At 49.0% G+C, this 18,689-nt stretch overlaps 1 protein-coding gene across 3 annotated transcripts in view; it reads left to right on the top strand.

Annotated features, from left to right (window-relative positions):
* Positions 1-1,206: 1,206 nt before the first annotated feature.
* The window catches only part of PHGDH (phosphoglycerate dehydrogenase), a 32,005-nt gene continuing 14,522 nt past the window's right edge, over positions 1,207-18,689 (top strand). For 2 of the 3 annotated variants that reach the window (XM_081225927.1, XM_081225925.1), the window contains exons 1-5: positions 1,207-1,472; positions 7,459-7,610; positions 10,462-10,527; positions 13,345-13,399; positions 13,488-13,586. In XM_081225927.1, the coding sequence (XP_081082053.1) occupies positions 1,335-1,472; positions 7,459-7,610; positions 10,462-10,527; positions 13,345-13,399; positions 13,488-13,586 (510 nt within the window). In that variant the 5' untranslated portion in view covers positions 1,207-1,334. The remainder of the gene's footprint in view (positions 1,473-7,458; positions 7,611-10,461; positions 10,528-13,344; positions 13,400-13,487; positions 13,587-18,689) is intronic. The other variant, XM_081225926.1, reaches the window with a different exon arrangement.

Below are 18,689 nucleotides of genomic sequence, written 5' to 3'. Positions count from 1 at the left end.
AAGTGGTAACCAAAATGGGTGCTTCCCAAGTCGCTTCATTAGCCTCTGGGGCCAGGTCCACCATCTGCTTCCAGGACCCCCAGGGCTGCTGGGCACCTCCTGAGAGGAAGAGAAATGGAATACTCACGAGTGCTGGAATGTAGGACCAAGAAATCATCCAAACCAGTAAACAGGATAGCCAAATTATCTCCTTTCCCACTGGGAGCATTTGATCTAACTTCTGATTTGTGCCTAGGAATTATCTGTCCAAAGTTTCGTTACGTCAGAATATTGACATTGCATAGTTCTATAGGATAAGGATCTAGCACTTGAGTTTTGTGAATGGTTCAGCACAGCAGAACACAGCGGTTAACTGGGCCAGATATGTCTAAAACACTGAATTCTAATTCAGCTATAAGCATCCCTGATCCTAGGTGGCCTTAAATAATCCAAAATGGAATTTTCCAGTATTCGACAAGGTGGGGCATAGAAAAGCATGTTTGCTGTGGGGTTTCAACATAAAGGAGTTAAGAGCTGGGATGTGCCTCCTTGGTCAATATATAAATTAGGCCAGACTGACATCTCATTTTCCTTTTCTTCTTTTTTTTTTAATAATCAGAGAGGAAGTAGAGGAAAAGGAGAATATTGAACTTGAACAAACATTTCGGCTGGTCCAAATGCACCAGGCCCTTGCTCTCTTTTAAGCTCATAATTCTCATTGCAGCATTCATTTGGAAGTAATCACTGCTTTGTGAGGTCTCAGAAATGGTTTCCCACTGCTTTTTAATATTTAACTTTCCGTGTCTGTGTCTTTGGTACCCTCGGATGTTAGGCCACTAGAGGAAAGGGGTTATGTCTTTTTGACGTTCGAGCCTCTTCAGCATCCAGCACCGTGCCTTGCACATAGTACGTGCATTCAATAAATGCTTGTTAAGGAATTAGTGAATGGGTCCTTAGGAGGAAAGAATGAAGATGAAACATTTCTCTCACGATGAGAACGAATATTTCTCAGTTTATTTCAGATATGAATCAGCTACTCAGTGTAAGTTGTGCTTCTGCATACTCACCAGGTGTAGAGAAATGCTTTGGCTGAGATTGAGAAATTCATCTCTGGAGAATAACATGGTGGGCGGGGATCTGAAAGCTCCGCACCGCGAGGAGGGGGCGGAGTCACAGAGAGTTGGAGCGTTTCTGTCCAATCAAAAGGAGACGGTAGGAGCAGGAGTGGGAGATAAGGGGGAGCGGGAGATCGCGAATCCTGCCCAGTTACACGAGCCAGCCAGCCGGAACAGCAGCTTCTCCGTTTAGGCGTTTCTGCCCAGGGAGAGCTGCCGATTCCGAGGCCGACTCCAGCAATGGCCTTTGCAAATCTACGGAAAGTGCTTATCAGTGATAGCCTGGACCCTTGCTGCCGGAAGATCCTGCAAGATGGAGGGCTGCAGGTGGTGGAGAAGCAGAACCTGAGCAAAGAGGAGCTGATAGCCGAGCTGCAGGTTAGGCGAGCGGGAGACAGACTAGGGCTGCGAGGCATCCTCCGCGGACACTGGCTGACCAATTCCGGCCCAGCGTGCCCCACCCTCACCCCCATCGCTGGTGTCAGTCTTGGGGTCTCCCGATATTGGGGGCTGGGAAGGGGGGAGGGAGAAGAAGGGGGGAGGGAGAAGAAGGGGGGAGGAACAAAGGGCGGCAAGCTGCAGGATGCAAACTTCCCGTTCCGTTTGCAACCGCGTGTTTCACGTTGGCATGCCTCCCGCCAGGATTGCAAAGTGCTGGCTGCTTCAGTTGGTCCTGCAGGCTGCCCGCGGGATGCCAGCGCGGCTTCCCAGGGCCGTTGCGCTCAGTAGCCCTGGCAGCCCGGCGCCGCCTCTCCCCACCTCGCGCGGGGGCTCCGGGGGAGGGGCGCCAATGTGGCTTCCCTGCTTGGAGCTCAGGGACCGGCGATCCTTCCCCAGCCAAGCCCTGGCTCGCCCAGCCAAGTCCTGCTTTCCCTGGGGGGCCCCGGCGGAGTCCCAGCCTGTTCAGTGGCTGCTGGAGAAGCTGCAGGGAAGGCGGCCCGGCTGGAGCGGCAAACGCCATACCCGCCTTTCATCTGATGCAAGACTGCGGAGAGTTTTCACCGCCCCTCTGCCGCCTGGGAGCGCCCGGAGGAAAGAGGGGCGGGCGGGGGGCGCCCGAGATCTCCGCGCCGGCCACGCGGCAGTCGCCTCGGCCGCCGCTGTCCAGGCTTAGTCTCCGCCAGTGGGCTCGGCGGGGTCAGGAATGGCCAGATCGGACCAGATTCCAATCCCAAAGTCCCCAGGAAACGTATATTTCCTAGCAGATCTTTCTCAGGAACGTTATCACCGTTTGTGCAGTTTACTTCAGATCTTTCTCTAACTTGTTTGTAAAAATCCTGCGACGTTTGGTGGCCTCTTCCTGCCTTATAACATTTACTTCGTGAACTCTTCACTCCAGTTTCTGCACTTCTTACTTCTGTACTGTGCCCAGCGCCCAGGTGTCTCTACCCGACCCGTCCGGATGTGTTCTCCCCTGACCCCGAACCCCCACAGCCCGCAGTGTAGCCTCCTACCAACTTCAACTAGTCTCAGCGCGGATCCACCCTCTCCAGTGTCCCTTAAATCAAGCCACAGAGGTGGCTACTGTTGCTTTAGCTGTGAGGCAATCGCATGGTCTTCATGACTGCCATTGTTATCTCCTGCTGTGTTTCTCCATGGAACCCCTGCCACTCTTCCCCCACCCCGTGGTACTACATTATGCCCCTGGCTTGTATGCAGAGAAGTTTCTGACTGGTCCCTGTCTTTTTTTTTTTTTTTTTTTTTTTTGGCTGCGTTGGGTCTTCCTTGCTCTGTGGGGGCTTCCTCTAGTTGGGGCCAGAGGGAGCTGCTCTTCGTTGTGGTGCTCCGGCTTCTTACTGCGTGGCTTCTGTTGTTGTGGATCGCGGGCTTCAGTAGCTGTGGCACGCAGACTCAGCAGTTGTGGGGCACGGGTTTAGTTGTCCGCGGCATGTGGAATCTTCCTGGGCCAGGGCTCGAACCTGTGTCCCCTGCATTGCCAGGTGGATTCTTAACCACTGCACCACCAGGGAAGTCCCTGGTCCCTGTCTTAAAGAAGCTTGTCAGCTAGTTAGGAGCCTGGCCAACACACGGTGAGACAAGTGACCAGATGACACTTGAGTACTTGAGTGCTAAATGAGACCATCCGGCAGCCTAGCCTTTGCCTGCTCCACTGCGTTGCAAATGGAGAGAAGCGGGTGATCAGCCTGGGCTCGGTGGGGACCAAGGGCTCAGGACGTGATCCTTGGACTACCCTAGGACTGGATGGGAAACAGGCACCTCACACTTGTCACCTCCTCTTTTGTGTAGATGGTATCAATGGCCTTGGCTCTGGGCAGTGGCCAGAAGGAAGCGGAGTGGTCTCTAGGTTCTCACCTCCACCAGACCACCGGGTTGGGAAGAGTGGCCTGGACTTGGGGCTTTCCAGCTTTGTTATGGAAATTAAAATTCTGTACCCCGGGGGTAGGGTGGGTTGAGAGGGAGTGGTAAGTGTGGAATTGACTAGAATGGGAGGCCTTCGTCACTAGTGGAGGGTTTCCATGGTGTTGGGAGGTCGGCCGGGTGGGTGCTGGGAATCTGGGGCTGGAACTTGGAGGATGTTTTAAAGGCACTGAAAACTCCTGGAAGGAGAGGAGGGGTGTTTGTTGGCTACATTGTTGGGTGGTTTGGGAGCGCCCAGTCTTCATGTCTGTCTTTGTAAAAAACACTAGGTTCAGACTGCTGGTTAGTCTGCTTGGGCCACTGGAGGGTCCTCATATCCTCACTTGCCTCTTGTTATTCTGCGTGGAGAGGTGCCTGGGTTAGTGGCCCCTGCCCTCCCCTGTTTAAACCTTTTTAATACTGAAAGAAACTGGGGCCTATTGCCTGAACCAGGCCTGGCCTCCGTTCCCACTCCTTGGTATTCTGGGCAGGCACAATTTATTCTCTCTCACTCTGTGGTCAGGAAGTACAATCATCCTCCAGAACCATGCTTTTCAGACTTGAAGCAAGTCACAGCTCATTAGTGGGTAATGAAGTCCATTTAATGGGTCATGATTAGCATTTAAAAACAAAAACAAAATAAGAAATATCAGAGAGCAATGCAGATAGTAAGGCTAAGTATTGTGTCATGAAATTTGTTTCAATTATGTGTGTGTTTGTGGTGTGTGTGGTATATGAGTATAAAATCACAACTTAAACATGTGTTTCTTACTGTGGGTCTTAGTCAAAAGTTTGGAAAACACTGGCTTGGAATAATAAAGCATCTTGTTTGGAACTCAACAAAACTCTTACTTAGACTGTGTACCCCTCTTCTATCAGCAGATGTCACATCTTAAATAAGCCTAATATGCAGGAACATTTAAATCTTAGCATGTATCAGTGGCTTTTAAACTTTGACCATGGCCCACAATAGGAAATCCATTTTACCTTATAACTCACTATACACACACATATGTGTACACGCATACACTAAAGTTTCATGAAAGAATACCCTTACTAGATGTGTTGCTTTCTGATATTTTCTTCTGTTTCATTAACTAGCAATGCTGGTCAGAATCCTCTAAACCCATGCTGGTAATGCATTTAATTTACTGAAGCACCTTTATATCTTTATTTCAGAATTTGAAGAAAGGAAAAGAAGGGAATAAAGTTCAATGCAAGAGTCCATGTGTTGAAAGCCTCTTTTAAAATGCAAATTTCTAGCCTTTACACTAGGATTTGGTTTGCAAAAGTTAAATAACCATCTACTTAATCAGGATCACACATATTGTGCCAAACCTGCATTCTCTATAGCTGGGGAACATGATCTGGAGAGTTTCTCTGACTTCTCCTATGATGTAAGTCAGGAGCAGGAGCAATGCTAGAATCATCCCCAAGGCCAAGCCTGTTCTTGGGAAAGGAAGCATGTGTGAACTTGAGGAACGTGAATGGGTTTCCACTGCTGAGTTTGCATAGTTTGTCCAGAACCGCCTTAAATCTAGCAGAACAGTGGCCTGTTGTTTTCCAGCTCTGAAGCAGCTGTGGGACTGGGAGTGGGGAGGAAACCCAAGTGTAAGAAAATGCCTGTTCCAGCCTGCATTCTTATACAGATAGAGCACGCACAAAGCAGAGAACAGTAGACAGCAGAGTGGGTGCAGTGTTGAGAGTCCCACTGCGGGAGTGCCAGGGAGGACCTTGGGGTGCTACAGAAGAAAGTTATAATCACTGCAAACTGCAGGGAAGACCTGGGCGGATTTGCAAAGGCCTGCGGTTTGCATAAGTAGAGGAGAGGAGTGGACTGCAGGGAGCCAAGCCTCTGAGGGATGACATGGGGCCCAGAGAAGGGGACCGGGCCTGGAGTGCAGGGGTTTTGAGGACTCAGCAGGAGGTTGGTTGGTTGGCACACAGGCTCTCAGTAAATGCATGCTGATTGAATGAATTCTGTTTGGTTTTTTTTGTTTGTTTGTTTTGTTTTGCCACACCGTGTGGCTCAAGGTATCTTAGTTCCCCGACCAGGGATTGAACCCGCGCCCTCAGCAGTGGAAGTGCAGAGTCCTAACCACTGGACCACCAGGGAATTCCCTTGAATGAATTAATTGATGATGTGTTTGAATGAACAGGAACAGGGGTAGTTGAGGGTGTAAAGGGTCTTGAAAGCCCGTGAACTCTGGCCACAGGAATGCCCGAATCATGTGGGACCAGCGTCTGCTGAATGGGAGTCTGCAAAGGCAGATTCCCACTTGGGATGGGTGAGCTCTGCACGTACATCTGTGCTGGTCTGACTGGAGGCTCTTCAGACTTCTTGGCTTCAGAGAAAGCTGGGACACACCCTTGAGGGAAAAGTAGAGAGAGGCTGCAGGATAAATCTCTGTAAGGGAGATCCTTCCACAAAGAGAGGTTGTGCTTGTTAAAGAAAAACGCCATGCTGTTTCTGGGCTTGTCCTCAGGGTCTGCAGGAATGGGGTGGACTCCTGGGGAGTCTGCATCCTCTTCTACAGCGGGTCTGTCCTGTGGGAAGCAGATTCCCAAGGTTTGCGGAAGGGCTGGCAGCTTTGGAGCGAGCATTCAAGGAGCATTCTATTCAGAACCACAGACACAAAAGGCTTGGAATGCCCGTGAAGGGTCCTCCGTCCAGCTGTCTGCGGTCTGGCACAGCGCCCAGCCAGTGAGGATGCATGAAGCATTCACACCTCCAGAGAAGTAATTCTGCAGCCTCTCTTGAACAATCATCCCAGTGTTGAGAAGCCCTCCAGATCTAAATAGGCTGCAACGTAAGCTTCATTCCTCTTCTTCCATCTGTGGAGAGAAAAGAACTCTGTGCTCTCTCTGCATGTAACTTGTCCAAACTGGTTCCAAGGCTCTGGGCTTGCACACAGTAAACACAGTGTGGGTCCTCGCCCTAGGAGCCAGATGCCCATGGCCTTCCTCTGTCTCCAGAATCCGTGTGGTGGGGAGGGAAGAGAGAAGGTTCTCGTGGGATCCAGCTGGGTGCTCCACTGGGGAAATGCAGAGTGGCTTACAGGTGTCAGATCAGATGTGGGAGGGACCCCAGGGGCCATCTGTTCCAATGCTCTTATGTTACAGAAGGAGACCAGGGTTCGGGGTGACATGACTTGGTACAGTGTCCCAACTTGTCATTGCCAGCCCTAGGCCTAGAACCCCAGCCTGCTGGTTCCCAGCTTGCTGCTTGTGCAGTGACCCCTGCTGCTTGCTCACCAACCTGGGACAGCCAGCTTGGGACAGAGTGTGTATTCGCTCACCTGCTCTATTTCCTGGGGATTCTCATCGGGTGTTTGGCTACAGTATCCTTTTTCTGCAGAAGATACCACTGGATTCTGGATGAGCCTAAGGAAGATTGTCCTGGGGTCTGGCTTAGCCCAAGTAAAATGGCTATGATGAATCCAGAAAGTCTGATTTTTCACATAGGTATAGTCTTAGCCTTATAGTGCCTGGTTTTCCAAGTAACTATGGACACGTTTAATTATTTTCTCCCCTTCCCCTTACTTTGATTTCTATTTTAGGAAATGTTTTTCCTAAACAATTTGTCTTTTATTCACTTCATTTATTCATCTATTGAGTGCCTTCCGTGTACCAGGCATAGGGGCTTACAAAGTAGAATCCAATCCCACCTCTTCCATCAGTAGCTCCGTGTCCAGTGGAGGAAGTGATGTCCATTGAGCGGGGCCAGATATCATGCCAGGCGTTGTACCTTCCTGTCTCATTTCTTCTTCACACACTTAAGGAGGCCGAAGCTCAGAGTCATAGCTTGTCAGGGCTGGAGATTGGATGTGAACCCAAGCTTGAGTGACAGCGGGGGCCTTCAGATGTGTGTGCATAAACATGCCTTCCTTTCCTTGAATGGATCCAAAGTCAGCCAGCCTGCAGGAACTCCCACTTTGGACAGAAGGGCTTTACGAGGTCTCAAAGACCAACTCTGTGGATCCAGGTGTTTCTTCTTCTGCCTCAGGACTGCGAAGGCCTTATTGTCCGCTCGGCCACCAAGGTGACCTCTGATGTCATCAACGCGACCAAGAAGCTGCAGGTGGTGGGCCGGGCTGGCACGGGCGTGGACAATGTGGATCTGGAGGCTGCAACAAGGAAGGGCATCCTGGTCATGAAGTAAGTCGTGGAAGTGTTGGGGTGGTGGGGTGTGTGGCGACTGACCGTGAGGGGGAGGAAACACCTGTAGAGAAAGCTGGGTCCGAGTTAGAAGGGCTTCCAGGAGGCCGCCCGCTCCAGGCCAAGTCCAGACAGGGGGTCAGCGCTCACAGCTTAGCGGTGCCCCGGGTTTTTTACACAGAGGCTCTCTTTGCAATCTCAAAATGCTTCACAAACCTGCCACCTAGATGCTTGCACGCCTGCAGCCTGGTTGGGGAATCAGAAGAAGGCTGGTGGATTTGTCTCAGTCCCTGCTTCAGCCCTGCCCTTCCCCCTCGGCTGTTTCATCTGGAGCCAGGTTCTGCTGGCTCTGCTTGACTATGGTCTGCCTTGTGCAGCTGCATAACCTTTGCTAGTAGACGGATTCTCCCATTCTCTCTCTTCCTCACTTCCCTGCACCCTTCTGGGGCCGGGAACCCAGTTTCTCTTTACTCCAGGGCCAAGAGGGAAGGGGTCCCCTTTAGAGCTGTTTTTGCAGAAACCCAGGGCAAAGGTCATGGCAGCATGCCAACGCTAGGCAACACTCATTTCTGTCTCCCGTCTGGCATGTAAGTGGTGTGGCAAGGTTAACCCCTTCCACTTCTCTGTCCTTGAGCCTTTCCTCTTCCCTCAGGAGCCTTGTTGTCCTCAAGACTTTCCCCTCCCTTCCCTCCACTTCCCTCCATAGGGTAGGGGTTAACCAACCCAATCGTCTGCCTGAGGTCAATATCCAACAGAAGAAATGTTAACCAATAACCCATCCTCCAATATTGCCCTGGACCCAGAGGCACCAGCCCCCTGGTCCCCACACCTCTTCCTGTATCCCATGTAGCCTGATCATTTGCTGGGCGAGACAGGAAGCCAGGTGTTCTTATGGAAAGACAGACTCTGAGAATCCTTTTTTTATTTTTTTATTTTTATTTATTTCCTTTTGAAAAGTTCTGGATTTTCAAGGGAAAGAAACAGTTTTTTTGGTCTACTTTATTTATTTATTATTTTTTTTATACAGCAGCTTCTTATTAGTCATCAATTTTATACACATCAATGTATACATGTCTGAGAATCCTTTTATCTTAATTTTTAACTTTTTAAAAATAGGATCTCTTGACCTTTTTTCACCTTGTAACCTTCATTTCCAGAGAAGAAAAGACCCAGTAGAGGGAAAGGAGGGTGAACACGTGTGTTAATAAATTATTCTAAGAGCAACAAGAAAAAGCTTTGAGAAAAGAAAAATAGTTTCATGGGTATTATCTCTATTTTCCTTTCTGTAAGATGGGTAGAGTCAACATTACCCTATAATTTAACTTGTGAGGATGATTTCTCAGTGCAAAACTTGTTGAGAAATAGGAGGAAAAGTCAAACAGGAGGAGATAAAAATATTAGCTTTGCTACTAAAAAAAAGCCAGGTTGGGCAAATTGATAAAGGTCTGTGGGCAAGGGGCTGACCTCTGTATCTGTCATGGGTACAGCCTCGATAAAACTGATGGCATGAAACTAACACAACAGTGTAAAATCAGTTATACTCCAATAAAAATTTTTTTAAAAAAGACTGATGGCATGGAACAGCAGGGATTTGTGCTTTCTGTAGGCAGGTAGATCCTAAAGTAAGAGGAGAGAGAGAAGGGCTGAGCCACACGTATCTCTCCCAATCTATTGAGATACTTCTCTGCCCTGGGAGAAGTGAGTTTGGGTAGAGAGATGAGTGTGCTTCTCGAATGGAGGTCCCTCCGCAGGAAAACATAAAGCCAGGGCAAAGGGGTTTTCTTCCAGCCCTGGGGTTAGGGCAGGAGTACATCACAGAACCTAGGGCAGTGGCGTGGTGTTAGGGGTTTTCACTAAGAACAGGTAAGTTCAAAATGTTGGCAAGAATGTGGAGAAAAGGGAACCCTCGTACACTGTTGGTGGGAATGTAAATTGGTGCAGCCATTGTGGAGAACAGTTGGAGGTTCCTCAAAAAACTAAAAAAAGAACTACCACATGACCCAGCAATTTCACTCCTGGGTATATATCCCAAAAAACCAAAAATGCTAACTCTATAAGATAGGTGCACGCCACCGTTCATAGCAGCATTATGTACAATTGCCAAGATATGGAAGCAACCTGAGTATCCATCGACAGATGAATGGATAAAGAAGATGTTATATATATATATGTATGTGTGTGTATATATATATATATATATATATATATATATATATATATATACATACATACATATATATATAATAGAATACTACTCAGGCATGAAAAGAATGAAATTTTGCCATTTGTATCCACATGGATGGTTTTGGAAGGCATTATGCTAAGTGAAATTAGTCAGACATAGAAAGACAAATACTGTATGTTATCACTTACATATGGAATCTAAAAAATACAGCAAACTAGTGAATATAACAAAAAAGAAACAGATTCACAGATATAGAGAACAATCTAGTGGCTACCAGTGGGGAGAGGGAAGCGGGGAGGGGCAACATAGGGGTAGGGGGTTAAGAGGTACAAACTATTAGGTATAAATTAAGGTGTAAGGATATACTGTACAATGCAGCAAATATGGCCAATATTTTATGATAACTATAAATAGAGTGTAACCTTTAAAAATTGTGAATCACTATATTGTACACCTGTAACTTATATAATATTATACATCAACTATACTTCAATTTTTAAAAAAGTAAGAGAAAGAAACCCATAAAACTAAACAAAACAAACAAAAAGAACAGGAAAGCTTATGGAGCGGGAGAGAGAGCACAGCGTTCACTAGTCTTTCCACCAGGACAGGAGTGGGAATCCTGGGTCTGGCTGACTGATGTCCCCCATCTTTTTCCATCTTTAGCACCCCCAGTGGGAACAGCCTCAGCGCTGCGGAGCTCACCTGTGGGATGATCATGTGCCTGGCCAGGTAAGTCCCTGACTTCTGAGCAGAGTCACTCTCTGTGGTCTGTCAATTATTATGACTCCCTAAGCAAACTGACCCCGAGAAACTTAGAAACACTTCAGCTTGGTGACATGCTGATAAGGCTGATAAGAACCTTCAAGACCGTCAGTCCTCAACTGAACATTCGTTACACTGGTTCTGGCACACCAAGGTCAGGTGGCTTCTCAGGTTGTTTGCAAACACACAAGATGTGCACGAATCTTACTGTGTTGGGTGGTAAAAGGACTGTATGAACACTGCTGTTAAACAGGCAGTGGGTGAGTGGGAAGGGCAAGGAGCCAGTGGGAGGGCGGGAAGATGCTCTGGGTCCCTTTGCAGATCCACGGATCCTTAAACCAAGGAACCCAGGCAGCCAGGACCCCTCACGTCACTACTCAGGCCTGAAACCTTCTGGGGCTGAGAAATGATTCCTTTCCCTTCTCAAGACCTGTTCTCCTCCCTGCTGGGAGAGGATCTGGGGAAGTTCACCTTTGTTCTAACTCTTCCCCAAGATTTCTACCTGAGATCTTAGGTATTCACTAATATTCACTGGTCAGTGAAGAGGAGAGGAGGTTGGAGAAAGGGAAGAACAGGGAGAATTACCTAGCAGAAGGGACCCAGCCCAGAAGGGGTCCCTAAGCTGGCTGTCTGGATCTCCCAGAACATCTGGAGAACCGTTGAGGCCTGATGCCCTGGTGTCACTTGTGCTATTAAATTCAGTGGTGTTTTTTGTTTGTTTGTTTTTTGGGGGGGTGAGAGAGCGACCCCAGTGCAGCTTTCTAATTCTCTCACTTTTTTTTCTGGAGGTGGTGTTTCCCTTGCGAGTCAGGAATAATCTTCCTCCTATTCCAAGACCAGCTTTACTTTAAGGAGTAGGCAAAGTTGTATGACTTAGGGGAAGCGCCCTGTCGCCAGCCACTCATCATGACCTCACTCATCGTCAAAACCAAGAAAGAAGCACCCTATGAGAAGGAATCACCAGTCTCTCATAACCCCTGTGTGCTGGTTTAATCAGACCGCTTTCCCAGCAGGGCAGCGGTAGAGGGGGTGGGAAGTGTGCACAGTAAAGTTGAGAGCACTGGGGATGTGGGTAGAGAGCAGGCCTGAATGGGCCTCACGGTAGGGGACTTTGAACAGATTTTGCCTGTTCCTGAGGTGCTGGAGAAGAACAAGGGCACGGAAAGAAAGAGAGGAGAATACAGCAAATGTAGATTTCACCGTTGGGCCTGCTTTATTTTCTCTTGTAAGTCAGGCCGGCCTCCATATAATTCTTGGGAGGTCCCTTGCCCATGTCATGGTCTTCTCCAGCCTGGCCTGGTGGGGATCCCGGGATGTTGAAACCTGGAGAGGCACCACGGCCAGCTGGATGGAGCACCCAGAGGGAGGGTGTGAGGGTTTCCTGTGCTCCGTGGTGCTGCACGCACATCTCGTAGACGGCGCCTTGCAGTCAGGTGGGCAGAGGTCGGGAGGCCAGAGCTGGGGGCTCCGTCTCGCTGGGTCAGAGGCATCTGATCTGGCTGGATTTGCTGAGGGGGGAGCACTTCCTCAAGGCAAGTCATTGTCCTAAATGACATTCCTGAAATGAGGCCCCATGGGCCAGAGCAGTGAGATGGAGCTTCTTCCATGAACTTGTCATGTAAGCTTTGCTGAGTTTACCCATGAGTTCACGGGACGCTGATCGTAGAACAGATTCCCATCAACCTCACCCTCAGATGGAAGTCTGTGTCCTGGTAACGTGTAGACAGGAAAGAATGCTTTTTATAAGAAGTCGGTGAAGTGGAAATACAGGAAGAGTTATCTTGGAATCTCTTCTCTCCCACGCACGCAGACATGCACACACCTCTGAATTTTGTGGCCGGCAGGAACGCCTGCATTTAAATACTTAGGAGGCTAACTGGTGGGGATGTCTTCCTTGGCTTTGAATCCATTCCGCTACTTTTAGTTGAGTGATGCTGGGTGAGGTATCTAAACCCCAGTGGACACACCCCACCCCCATGCAGTGGTGAGCATTAAATGAGCTGATGTTTAAACCTTGTTTCTTGTCTCTTCCTTTCTAGCTTCTGGAGAAGCCTGGAGGGCCATGTCCCACATGACACATCTTGCCCTCTGACCTCTCACATTGCCCTAACTTCCTTTGTCCTCTCCAGAAAACACATAGAGACTCAGACCTCCATGTTGACCAATAGGAGGAGATAAGCTGTGGAGTGTGTGTGTGCGTGCGTGTGTGTGTGTGTGTGTGTGTGTGTGGTGGGACAGGAGGTTGTGTGGTTGTTGGAAGTGTCTGGACTACACCATCCACCCACCCCAGTCTAGCCTAACTCTCAAGGGAGAATAAGTATTCAGCTGTCCCTTGATACAGTGTAAGATGTTGTAGGTTATGGCTCTGGATAGAATAGGAAAACGGAAATTCTTGAATTTCTGGAACATTTGATGTTATCAAAATCCACCAATACCCCATTTCATTATCCCTATAAACCCTGGAGGATTAGCTATTGCTTTTTACATGCCCAGAGTCACTCAGGCTGATACTCCAGCCACTGAGATGGACTCAGAACCTCCTCCCAGACACCTAGCTGGAGACAAATCTCAGGGCTCCAAGTCAGGTCTTGCCAAGGGTTTCCCCCTGCTACCCTCCCTTGACCATCCTCGGTGTTTCTGAACCTAAGCCCCCTAGACCCAGCTTGAGCTTGGTTCCCTGGGGGGATGCCCGGCAGAAATAGTGGCTGTGCAGCCCTCACATTGCGCCTCCTTCCTGGGCTGGCAGGGTCTGGGTGGGCCCGCTGACTTCGTCTGTCCTTGCAGACAGATTCCCCAGGCGACGGCTTCCATGAAAGATGGCAAATGGGAACGGAAGAAGGTGAGTAGCCGGCTTTGCCTCACCCCACCTGGCTGGGTGCCTGACGTCCACTCTGGGTGCTGACTTCCACTTCTTCGCCTGTTTGCAGTTCATGGGAACAGAGCTGAATGGAAAGATCCTAGGAATTCTTGGCCTGGGCAGAATTGGGAGAGAGGTGGCCACCCGAATGCAATCCTTTGGGATGAAGGTAAGAGGTCACCAGACCACTTTGATGTGGGGCTTCCCATAGCAATTTTGGAGGAGGCAGCTTTGCTTGAGAGAAGCTAAAGGATTCGCCCTAGGAGGGCCTGACGCCCCCTTTAGAGCTCCTGAATGAATGGGTGGCAAAGCCAGGGAGGGAGGGAACATTGGCCTGCTGATCTAGACCCTTGAATTCAACATCTGGGAAAGCTTGGTGGAGGTCCTTCAGCTCTGGGGTGAGTAATTGCCTTGAGTTCCCATGGAGCTGAGAGGGGTCTTGTATCCTGCCCTTCCTTTCCTCCCCTTCTGCGAGGGCCTCCTTGTTTTGATGCTTCTGTCTTCTGTGATAATTCAGAAAACAGGAGCAAATTTTTTTTTTTTTTTGGCGGTACGCGGGCCTCTCACTGTTGTGGCCTCTCCCGTTGTGGAGCACAGGCTCCAGACGCGCAGGCTCAGCGGCCATGGCTCACGGGTCCAGCCGCTCTGCGGCATGTGGGATCTTCCCGGACCAGGGCATGAACCCGTGTCCCCTGCATCGGCAGGCGGACTCTCAACCACTGCGCCACCAGGGAAGCCCAGGAGCAAATTTATAACCTTAAAACAGAGCAATTGTCCATCCGTCTTCTAGCTCCCCTCCATAGTCCAGAAGAGACTGAAAGGCGCTTGCCTATACACTGTGAAATGATCATGGAGCCCATGGTGGCCAGGAGACCTCACACATCTCTCAGAAATCATCCCTGACCCCCGCTGCCCACCAGGTCTCTCTCTTATCCTATCTATGCTGGGAGCTCAGTAGTTCTTCTGGTTGAGGGAGGGTTGTCATCAGTAGCAGTGCCACCCCCAGCCCCCGGGGCCAATCCAGGAGACCTTGCCTAGGTGGGAGGCCATTTAGCCAAGAGAGGAAGCCCACAGGACTGCCCAGGTGGGCCAGAGCGGTGTGGCAGCTGGGTCGGCTGGTGGCCATCTCCATGTTTCCTGTGACTGTTGAGGGAGGGACTGTGGGTTCAAACTGCAGCCAGGAAAGCTTTAGTTAAACATTAAGGAAAATGGTTTTGAAAATCAGATCATTTCAGTTCTAGAAAAAGTTACATAGAGCTGCTATGGAATTGTCCCTTTTCCCCTTGCTCCTTCCTTTCTGTATGTCCCTCCCACCTTCATTGCGTTAGAAGAGACTTTATAGATTAACCCTTAATTTTATGTCGACCTCTGGAGTTTGTAAGTTTTTGCTAAGGGCTCGCAGTAAATGGCCGATGGACCAGAGCCAGGTGGGCATCCCATTGTACCACAATCCACATCTTCTCTCCCCTGCCTCTACTTCCCACACTATTAATTGAAGTCAGCCAGACATCCTTTCGAAGCCTCCACACTGGGAAGGGCGGGGACATTTTTCTGGCTCCCTGTGAGAAGTGGGTGTGGCCCAGCAGGATCCATTGATCATGGAAACAAACAAAAGCCACATCCTTTTTATTATTATTATTAATTTTTTTTTTTTGCGTTACACGGGCCTCTCACTGTTGTGGCCTCTCCCGTTGCGGAGCACAGGCTCCGGACGCGCAGGCCCAGCAGCCATGGCTCACGGGCCCAGCCGCTCCGCAGCATGTGGGATCTTCCCGGACCGGGACACGAACCCGCGTCCCCTGCATCGGCAGGTGGACTCCCAACCACTGCGCCACCAGGGAAGCCCCAAAGCCACGTCCTTTGTGCAGGGGTGATGAGGTGCCATAAGCCACAGGGAGCACTTTCTCCTTTTTCCTCATTTGGGAGGGTCAAGGTAAAGGTTCAGCTCATGAAAAATTCTGATCATCTAAAAGCAGGGGTCAGGGTGAAGTGAAACTCGGGGCACAGGTAACCAAATAGGTGAGCGTTTCATTGATGATGCAGTGACTTTGGGATGGTTGCCAGGCCCAGCAGCCATTCTGTCACGTGCACTCCCCTTCCGCATGGTGCCGCAGCACACCAGGCTCTTCTAGCTCAGGAACACTCATTGTCAAGGACTTGAGACTTTGGCAGTGACTTAAGTCAGACAAGAAGTCCCACCTCATGTCTTGAATAATTGAAGTGATGGATAAGATAAGCTTGTCTATTCCTTTGGTACCACTCAGCTACTTAACTGCTGCCAGGGCTGCTTCCTAGAGGCACAGAGGGATGTAGGACCTTGAGCATCATCAGCGGAAGTGACTGACAGGGCCCAGCTCAGAGATGCCTGGAGCCTGCTTATGAGTGTTAATCTGTGTCTCTGGCACAACACTCACCACATGCCCACATGTTTTATTCCCAGCATGGTTTTGAGGATGTGGGTGCCTTTTTTTTGTGTTGCAGCATGTAGCTGCTTCGCTGGGGGTTTCTTCTGTCCAGATGTCTCTGGAGGGTTACTCTAGACTGTCTTGCTTCTGGGACATGCTCTTTGAAAACCCGGAACACACCTTGGGATATCCCCCCAACCCAAGCCCCTCAAGAGCAGCCCGGCTCTGGTCCTTTCCCACTGGCCCAAGTGGTGTCTCTTTGTGCTCAGCTGCTCACTTTGACCCAGCTCCTTAACATGTTTCCAGGTCCCTCCCAACACATTCTTTTTTGTTTTTGCGGTACACGGGCCTCTCACTGCTGGGGCCTCTCCCGTTGTGGAGCACAGGCTCCGGACGCGCAGGCTCAGCGGCCATGGCTCACGGGCCCAGCCACTCCGCGGCATGTGGGGTCTTCCCAGACCGGGGCAGGAACCCATGTCCCCTGCATCAGCAGGCGGACTCTCAACCACTGCGCCACCAGGGAAGCCCCCAACATATTCTTAATCTCGTCTCAGGGCAGCAGATCACTGACCTGCATCATCTGAACCTCGGTTCATGTTCAAGCAGTTGTGGAGAGCAAGATTTTCTAAAGGGCAAGGAAGGAAGATTCTTGAACAAATTGTAAAAGAGATGATTTATCAGCATCCAAACAGGACGCTGCCTGATTAGCGTTTACGAAACACAAGTTGTTTCAAACTAGTCTTGGTCTCTCTTTGGAAATCAGTATTAAACTGGTAATATCATGGGACTCCCTAGATGTCCTATATCTTGACTATTTAAAATTATATTGTATTCATGTAATAAGTCAGTGCATTCTCATAAAAACTGAAATATAGATAAAGGTGTCCTAGATGACCATACCAATCAGAGTTTCCTCACAGGTAACGTCAGTTTGATCTGTGTCATCTCAGAATTTTTCTATGCATTTATATGGAATGCATACAGTTGTATGCCTATAGAGGAATTCTATTTCTAGAGAGAATGGAATATTGTGCATGTTGTTAAGATAAAAACGTATGTCTTGGAATAAATAGATTTACCATATTTTAAAACTGTTGCATGGAATTTCTTTGTAGGGATAAATTGTTTTTATTTGACTATTCCCTGAGTGATGGACATTTAGATTGTTTGCAGATGTAGACTTTAGCAAGCATTGGTGAGGTCTTTCATGATACCCTTGGGGTTAAGATGGAGACTGTGAGCGTGGTGCTAAGGGTTTAGTAACTGGTTGAAAGATGGATCCGACTCAGTCTGTAGTGAGATTGTACAGGATGGTGCAGGGCTCTGCCTTGTCCACCATTCTCATCAACAGCCTGGATGATGTGTCATTTGTGGATGACAGGAAGCAAGGAGAAAAGTAGTTAATGCTTAAAAGTGCAGAATCAGGTCCTAAAAGACATTCAAAGTCTAGAATAGGTGGGCACTCTAATAGAAACTTTGTTCGGGATACATCAGTGCTCTACATATGAGCCTCCAGAGCAACTAGACTTGGGTGTAGAGGTGAGTATAAGAGGCTTTTTCTAGGGAAGGAGGCCTTTGTTTGACAACAGTGCAGTGTGGTTAACAGTGAGTGATATGACTGGTAGAAAAGTTTATGTGACTTTTGGCAGCATTAAAAGAAGTATGACATTCAGAGCAAGGGAGGTGACATTCTTCATGCTGTGTACTGATCAGCCCCTGTGTGAGTATTTGAGCAGTCAAAGACCCCAAGTTCTGGGAGACTGTGAAAGCTTTGGAGACAGACGGTGATGGCGAGGGAGCTCATGTCTGTGTTTCCTAAGAAAGGGCTGAAGGCACTGGGGTCACTGAACCCATCAAGACTGGGGAGTCATAGTGGAGGCCTTCAAAGAGCTAAACAGAAGTCCTATAGAAGAGTCACGCTCTCTAAGAAGTAGATCCAGGGAGGACCACTAGGTGTAAGCTGGAGGGGCAGAGCTACAGAGCTGGCCCCCAGTGGAATGACTGGTCTCAAGAGAGAGTGAGTCCCCCATCTCTGCAGATATACCTGCAAGACTGGATAACCACTTGGCCAGCATGTGAAGAGGGGGTGTGAACATAGACACAGATGCCCTGTGAGCCCTGATGTCTGTGAACATCCATCACCCCAATGGGCTACCACTTTCTTTAAACTGTGAAATGGTCCTGGCAGTGAGTTTACTGTGTGGTCCTAGGCAATGGTGTCAAATTATTAAGGACTGGGTTTGTTACAGTAACTTGGGAGAACAACCTCATTAAAGACATAGACTGGACCAGTAGTCGTAGGGGACACTTTGAGTAGTTCTGACGGGGCTGGCTCGGGCGAAACAGCAAAGCTTGTACAGGTTATCTTTATCATCCTCTTCTCTCCTGGCACCTGGGGTCTTATCCTGTTCCTGATCTGTCACCAGGCTGTTAATCATTAATTAGGCTGCTAATGGACAACTATTATCTGACCCTCTCTAAGGTATTAGGATTTAAACTATCTGAAACTACTCTTCAGATAGTTTCATTTTGTTACAAGGAAAATGTTTTGGTGAAAAGTGTGTGCCAAAAAAAAATGTAACAGATGAAATCATGGTTTTCCCCATTTTTCCAACATGCCCAGGGAAAAGGTCCTCCCTAAGCAAACCGGACTGTGAAAGTGGGGAACCATTCATGGCTTTCTCTTGTGTGACTGAACAAGTATCAAAACAGATGGACGGTTTTCATTTTCACCAACACTAAAAAGTGTCGCTGATGCAGGACCTCTGTCTACCATTCTTGCTCCAAGTGGCAACAGTACCTGCTCTTCTAGGGTCATGGAACTCCTCCAGACTGGGGAAGTCTCAGCTCCTACATTATGAGCCCCA

This window comes from Mesoplodon bidens (assembly GCF_964165515.1).
Source record: "Mesoplodon bidens genome assembly, chromosome: 2".
NCBI classification, from domain to species: Eukaryota; Metazoa; Chordata; class Mammalia; order Artiodactyla; family Ziphiidae; genus Mesoplodon; species Mesoplodon bidens.
The sequence above is the reverse complement of the archived record's forward strand: the minus strand, read 5'-3'. Positions and strand labels throughout refer to the sequence as shown.